The 7,654-nt window shown below is 41.9% G+C and overlaps 1 protein-coding gene across 1 annotated transcript; it reads right to left on the reverse strand.

The window, feature by feature from the left end:
• Nucleotides 1–6: 6 nt before the first annotated feature.
• On the reverse strand, nucleotides 7–5,306 carry LOC112070575 (coagulation factor VIII-like). The gene is made up of 8 exons (XM_070439037.1): nucleotides 5,021–5,306; nucleotides 4,717–4,817; nucleotides 4,475–4,597; nucleotides 3,164–3,372; nucleotides 1,342–1,518; nucleotides 1,113–1,216; nucleotides 587–707; nucleotides 7–362 (listed from the first exon to the last, which is right to left on the reverse strand). The coding sequence occupies exons 6-8, from the start codon at nucleotides 1,206–1,208 to the stop codon at nucleotides 97–99; spliced, it is 483 nt and encodes a 160-aa protein (XP_070295138.1). The 5' UTR covers nucleotides 1,209–1,216; nucleotides 1,342–1,518; nucleotides 3,164–3,372; nucleotides 4,475–4,597; nucleotides 4,717–4,817; nucleotides 5,021–5,306; the 3' UTR covers nucleotides 7–96.
• Nucleotides 5,307–7,654: the final 2,348 nt, after the last annotated feature.

The following is a 7,654-nucleotide window of genomic DNA, read 5'->3' on the forward strand; positions in this document are numbered from 1 at the left end:
TTCCTACCTGTCTCCCTGGCTGAGGTGGGGTTTCCTACCTGTCTCCCTGGCTGAGGTGGGGTTTCCTACCTGTCTCCCTGGCTGAGGTGGGGTTTCCTACCTGTCTCCCTGGCTGAGGTGGGGTGCGTAATCCCAGATGATCTCCTCAGCAGCGATGTAATGGACCCAGATTTTGTTCTTCCCCCCTCGGGAGCGCCCCACAGCCTGACCTTTCCCAGGCTTAAACACAAAGGTCTCAAACATGTCATCTCCATATTCATAGTCCTCCTTATCCTCAGACTGCTGAACCCGACGCACGTCAGGACCGGGCACCGTCACAGGCTCTGGGCAGTCCTCTACCTTAAAGACTGCACTCATACCCGCTGGAACAAAAACATACAGAGACACCTTATAGCAACTCACAAGACACCTTATAGATGCAATATAAACACCTTATACCACATTCTCAACCACATAATAATTCATGCTACTCTGGCTCAAATGTACAAATGTACTCTGTTACCTCACACAGGAGTGTCAAATCAAATTRCGAACTTTGAAATTGATCAAAACTTTATTTCACAACTTTGAGAGAACATACTCTTACCGTGGCGGTGTTCTTGAATCTGACAGCTGATGAGGAACTTCCCCTGAGTGCTGGGCTTCATCTCCGCTGTGGTGAACGTCATAGGGGTCATCTCCACGGTAACCTTACGGTGGGCCATCACCTGGAATGACAAGGGTAGAGTTAGGCTCACACTGAAATGCTGCTGAACTGGTTACACATTCTCACAAACTACTTCTTTTTTATTTCACCGGGCAAGTCAGTTAAGAACAAATTCTTATTTTACAATAACGGCCTACAGGGGAACAGTGGGTTAACTGCCTTGTTCAGGGGCAGAAGGACAGATATTTACCTTGTCAGCTCGGGGATTCAAACTAGCAACCTTTCAGTTACTGGCCCAACACTCTAACCACTAACCTACCTGCCACCCCTACCTGCCGACTTATAACAACTGAACTGGCAAAATTATCAAATGAAAATCTTGGTTGATTGTCACATATGACCATTAGTTATGATTTGTTGACAACTTTAAGTAAACCCTGATTTGAACTTGAATTATCTGATGTACCTGCAGAGTGTGATCCTGGAGCTGTATGGAGTGGATCCCTGGAGACGTTTCCATTCCAATGAGATGCCAGAACACATGATCTCGTCCCTGGCACATCGTCAGACCTACACACATACCAAACATCCAACCCACACAAAAACATATTTTGGAGTCTTCTACTACAACATACTTGACAACAGGACTCTGAACTGTTGACTCTATACAGTAACATGCTAAACTAGCTCCTGACCTGGTAAAGTTGAGTTGACGTATCCATTGATAGTATGATACTGTTTTCTTGCACTGGCCTTCTTAAATCTTTCCCGGAAACTCCCCACCTCTCCGTACCAGCTCTTACTCTCATCGAAAACAGCAAAGAGCAGAATAAACTCTCTGCTTTTCCGAACTCCATTATCTGTAAATGCAGCTGGGAGAACCCAAGGGAAGCAGATAATACAGGTAACACATTAGTCGATTTCTCTGAATATCACAAGGTACATTCGGTGAACTTACGCATTTAGTGAATTGAGGCATTTGGTGAAATTACTCATGTGGTGAAATTACTTGTTTGGTCCATTGCTCATTTGTTTAATAATCAGGCGATGTGGCAGTCTGGGTATTAAGCTTCATCATGTGCAGTAAACTATTGACATTCCATACTTAGTACGGCGTTTATGTGATTCAGACCTCCTTCTATTCACAAAACCTTTCCATTAGGTAGGACATGATCACTGTATGACTGAGAGCGGAGCACATTATAAGTCCCAGTCAGCTATGAGTCCAGCAGCCATTTTCATGTCCTCCTTTACCAAGCAAATATGTGTCACAGTGGGTCTGACTGTACTGTAAGGGGAGTGTGATACGTAGAGAGAAAGTTGTGGAGGGTGTGTGGGAGTAACATAGCAGGAATAAAGTTCTGGAGTATCTGACTGTAAGTGGGAGTAACATAGCGGGAATAAAGTTCTGGAGTATCTGACTGTAAGGTAAGTGGGAGTAACATAGCGGGAATAAAGTTCTGGAGTATCTGACTGTAAGGTAAGTGGGAGTAACATAGCAGGAATAAAGTTCTGGAGTATCTGACTGTAAGGTAAGTGGGAGTAACATAGCAGGAATAAAGTTCTGAGTACTCTGTACTGTAAGGTGAGGATGCGGAGTAACTATAGCAGGAAAGAAGTTCTGGAGTATCTGACTGTAAGGTAAGTGGAGTAACATAGCAGGAATAAAGTCTCTGGAGTATCTGACTGTAAGGTAATGTGGAGTAAACAGGCAGGAATAAAGTTCTGGAGTATCTGACGTGTAAGGTGAGTGGGAGTAACATAGCGCGGAATAAAGTTCTGGAGTATCTGACTGTAAGGTATGTAGGAGTAACATAGCAGGAATAAAGTTCTGGAGTATCTGACTGTAAGGTGAGTGGGGAGTACAATAGCAGAATAAAGTTCTGGAGTATCTGACTGTAAGGTGAGTGGAAGTAACATAGCAGGAATAAAGTTCTGGAGTACTGACTGCAAGGTGAGTGGGAGCTACATAGCGGAATAAAGTTCTGGAGTATCTGACTGTAAGGTATGTGGGAGTAACATAGCAGGAATAAAGTTCTGGAGTATCTGACTGTAAGGTGAGTGGGAGTAACATAGCAGGAATAAAGTTCTGGAGTATCTGACTGTAAGGTATGTGGGAGTAACATAGCAGGAATAAAGTTCCGGATATCTGACTGTAAGGTGAGTGGGAGTAACATAGCAAGAATAAAGTTCTCTGTGAGTTCTGACTGTAAGGTATGTGGGAGTAACATAGCAGGAATAAAGTTCTGGAGTATCTGACTGTAAGGTGAGTGGGAGTAACATAGCAGGAATAAAGTTCTGGAGTATCTGACTGTAAGGTATGTGGGAGTAACATAGCAGGAATAAAGTTCTGGAGTATCTGACTGTAAGGTGAGTGGGAGTAACATGCAGGAATAAAGTTCTGGAGTATCTGACTGTAAGGTATGTGGGAGTAACATAGCAGGAATAAAGTTCTGGAGTATCTGACTGTAAGGTGACGTGGGAGTAACATAGCAGGAATAAAGTTGTGTCTCTAACTTGATTTGCAGATGAGCAGAGCCCCGATGAGCCCAGAGTTGAAGTCCTGTACAGTGTCCACCTGGGAGGAGTAGGAGTAGGTGAGGCATTCTGGGTCTCCACAGTCGGACCGTCTTTAGGTTGATGTCCCAGACGTACTTGTAGTATCCTCCTGAGCAACCGCATCATCCTCCTTCTCCTGGCTAGACGGGCGTCATCGTATCCGGCCCCTAGAGAGAAGAGAGATATATGCTAGGAATATACGCATGTACACTAAGAGACTGACATAGCAGACACCACCACACACACACCACACACACACACACACACACACACACACACACACACACACACACACACACACACCAACACACACACAACACACACACCCACACACACACACACACACACACACTTGTTCACGTAATTCAAGACAGTAAATAGTGGTAAGCCCTTTATTGGATTCAGTCTACTTTATAACACCAGTGCTAGATGTGACAGTGGCTTACAGTTACGGTAAGTTAGTAGTAGACATGCAGATTTAGTGTTTACGGTAAGTTGCTAAGTTCGTACGGTAGAGATAAAGACATTACCCTCAGACTGTTTCCAGTAGTAAGTTCGTAGTAGAGATAAAGACATTACCTCAGACTGTTTCCAGTAGTAAGTTCGTAGGTAGACATAAAGACATTACCCTCAGACTGTTTCCAGTAGTAAGTTCGTAGGTAACATAAAGACATTACCCTCAGACTGTTTCCAGTAGTAAGTTCGTAGGTAGACATATAAGACATTACCCTCAGACTGTTTCCAGTAGTAAGTTAGTAGGTAGACATAAAGACATTACCCTCAGACTGTTTCAGTAGTAAGTTAGTAGGTAGCATAAAGACATTACCCTCAGACTGTTTCCAGTAGTAAGTTCGTAGGTAGACATAAAGACATTACCCTCAGACTGTTTCCAGTAGTAAGTTAGTAGGTAGACATATAGACATTACCCCCAGACTGTTTCCAGTAGTAAGTTTGTTGTAAACATAAAGACATTACCCTCAGACTGTTTCCAGTAGTAAGTTCGTAGGTAGACATAAAGACATTACCCTCAGACTGTTTAGTAAGTTTGTTGGTAAACATAAAGACATTACCCTCAGACTGTTTCCAGTAGTAAGTTAGTAGTAGACATAAAGACATTACCCTCAGACTGTTTCCAGTAGTAGTTTGTTGTAAACATAAAGACATTACCCTCAGACTGTTTCCAGTAGGAAGTTAGTAGGTAGACATAAAGACATTACCCTCAGACTGTTTCCAGTAGTAAGTTCGTAGGTAGACATATATTGACATTACCCTCAGACTGTTTCCAGTAGCTGACCCCCACAGGGCTGATACTGTAGGGCTGGGACGCCAGGTTCTTAAAGTGCACCACCACCCTGTCACTGACCTGGGCATGGATCACCGGACCCTGGATACCTGCAACACAAAACACTCTGTTTAGCTCTCTCTCTGTGTGAGCGTGTGTGTGGTAGCGTATAATTCCAAAGATGTACTTAAAGTAATTAATAATTAATGAATGAAGTTAGTACAAATACCTGCCCATGTTGGTGTAGGCTTGGGGACTGAATATGTGGAATCAGTGTATTCTCTATAAACAGCTTTTATGTATTTCTGAGGGGGATCCTTGGTCCTCCTCCTACAAATTCATAATCAACATGGATATTTAAAAAAAGGCTTAAAAATCAATGATTAAAACATGAAAACAATTCAAATGGGCTACATGGTGATATACATTTGAAACTTTTAGTTGAATAGAAAAGCCTACAACAAAATTGACGCAAAAATTAAAAAAAATAATAATTGGGATAGATATTAGGTTATGACTTGAGAGAACTTCACCTTTGTTCTGATGCGGGGTCAGCGCTGCCCCAGTAGAGATAGTCCCAACCGATCTCAACCGCGGCGATATAGAACTCTCTCGTGGCAGGTACGGCCAGGGTCTCCTCCACCCCGCTGAGGACGCAGAGGAGTGATATCAACAGTGTTCTCATCGCAAGGCACGCGCACCTGTCTGACTGAACGTCAATTCACTGGTGGTCGAGAAGTCAGATACCCTGACCGGACCGTAGCAGGCAACTTACTACCGTTATTTTCCGATAGGGGGGGTATTTAAAGGGAAAGTTCCAAACCAGAGAGATAGTCACAGGTAGAGAAAGACAGAGTGTGTATAAATGTGAGGGGGAGTGAGAGAGATAAAGGGAGAGAGTGTGTGTATGTGTGGGATCTGTACAGTGGCGACCAGTCATTCAGGGCAGGTGGGGCAGAGCCCCACATTTTTTGCAAAAATAAAAAATAAAAATAATGAAACATTTTTTGGGGGGGTTGCCTGTTTTTGCATGTTATTTTGGCATTAATACGTGTCACATATCAGTTTGCAAACAATGTAATATATATATATATATATCATTGAGTTAATAAAGCCGCATACAAACATAGTCTCTTTTTTGTTTTCTTGAGTAAGGCAGCTCCAAAATTCAGGTGTTTCAGCCTAGCTCAGTGCTTTCTGTGGTGGTGGGGCAAGCCAGCAGAAAATATGGAGCATTGCGCCTTGATTGGCTCAGTGTTCTGTCACTCATGGGGACACTACGTCACCGCCAAGTCTAAGGGTAGATCTAGAAAATTCAAGCCTGTTGGGTGCTGCCATATAGGTCATTGGCCACAGATAAAATTATGTCAAATCATGTTATATCTTGGACATCATACTTTCAAAATATTAGCTAGCAGACATCATCATGAATCAAGTCGACAATCGATTGGCAAATCCTTTTTAATCCTTATCGTATGAAGAGAAATTATAGATAAAACGCATCAATGCTCATCGGCCAATGGACATAAACATTACACAAGTTGGAAATCGCAAATTCAGTGGTTTGGAAGGAATCAGTGGCTAACTGCAAGCATTCCAAAGCAATCATTATCATGCTATTCATTGGAGTGGCTGTGTGGTCTCAAGTCTAAGATTAAGGTTCTCTTTTCCAAGTTCCAAATTCAAGTGAGCACAGCACAACAAGGCGAGTCCAAAAATGTAATGTATGCTGCTGCATAAAGGATGTAATATGGCAGGGAGATATGTATACTGTAGCTAAGAAAGTAATACTAAGTGTATGTTGTGCAGTGAACTGTTAGTAGCCCATGTGCCTCACTCTAATAATTTGGTCTAGCTTCACCTCTTAATTTCACCTACTGTTCTGACTTGGTGGTGCACATGTAGCCTTTAACCTGTTTTTGAGAAATGTAATCATCGAATATTGTAACAGTTTCATTGTCTGCTTATATGCCCCCTTTATTTATCCTACGGTTCTGACTTGGTGTACAGGGAGAACACTGTAAGAACGGCCCATGTTCTGAATTCTGCCGCTGTACATATCAAAAGTGCTGAACAAATAGTTATGACTACGTCCGTACTAGCTCGCTCATTAATGTTTTAATCTAAATTATGGATTGCCTCTTATCCGCGTGTCGTCCCCTTATGCCATAGCTTGTACATCTCAATTGTCAGTAGAAACCATATTTGTTTAAGCAAGTAAGCCATATCAGCTGTTTTTTTAAAAGGCAGTAAATAACTTAAGGCCAAAATATGACCCACCTCAACATAAGTGTGATCACACATTCAAGCCACACCTAATTCCACAAGTTTTCAACACAACATATTTTATTCCCCAGGTCGTTGCTGCAAATGAGAACGTGTTCTCAGTCAACTTACCTGGTAAAATAACGGATAAATAAAAATAAAAAATAAATGAGGCTGAATGAACTGCTTCGTTTGCCAGACAAGACAGTGGTAAGGTGTTGGGACTGCTGTTGGGATTCTGCTGTTAGGGCCTACATAAAGATGTCCTAACAGTTTGTGGGCCTCATCTGTCACCATTATAGTACAATTAATGTATTGTTTAGTGGCATTCCTGGCATGCATCCCACTTTGTTTACTTTGCCCCAACAAGATTTACATTCTAAAATCGCCACTGGTGAGTTGGAAATGGAGAAGTTAAACATGTCTATTTCAGAGCTCCTCACAGTAAAAGAGTAAAAATGATGGCCACTCTGCCTCCCTGTGGTCAATATTGTCTACTGCAGAATTTGATGAACTTTTGTTAGCTACTTTTCATTGGTTGAATTCAAACACACTTGACAACTTGCTTCAGACAAGAGGGGTAAGGTGTTTAGAACAAAAATGTTGCATGTTCCACTCAAGTCAGACAAAAGATCACAAAATTCTGATATCTGGTTGATTTTCTTTAAAAAGATATACAAGCAAACAAACGGTAAAACATTGTAACGACAGGGTTGGTTAAGTTCAGGCTTACAGTATTTTGAATTTCTCATGGCACATTTTCAGATATTAAAATGACAAAACAATTTCACATATTAAAAACAATAGCAATGATGAAAAACAAACAGTAATATGCTTCTCAGCTTCTCTCACACAAGCCATGGTCTCTGAATGACACAAGGATAATTGAAGCAGAGACGGCT

The sequence above is a fragment of the Salvelinus sp. IW2-2015 genome, unplaced genomic scaffold, assembly GCF_002910315.2.
Source record: "Salvelinus sp. IW2-2015 unplaced genomic scaffold, ASM291031v2 Un_scaffold1371, whole genome shotgun sequence".
Taxonomy (NCBI): domain Eukaryota; kingdom Metazoa; phylum Chordata; class Actinopteri; order Salmoniformes; family Salmonidae; genus Salvelinus; species Salvelinus sp. IW2-2015.

Coding starts and splice junctions, on each gene's coding strand:
- LOC112070575 (XM_070439037.1), bottom strand. CDS start 1,208: ATGTGCCAGGGACGAGATCATGTGTTCTGGCATCTCATTGGAATGGAA. Junction 708..1,112: donor TCCAGGATCACACTCTGCAG/GTACATCAGATA, acceptor TTGTCATTCCAG/GTGATGGCCCACCGTAAGGT. Junction 363..586: donor GATTCAAGAACACCGCCACG/GTAAGAGTATGT, acceptor TTTTTGTTCCAG/CGGGTATGAGTGCAGTCTTT.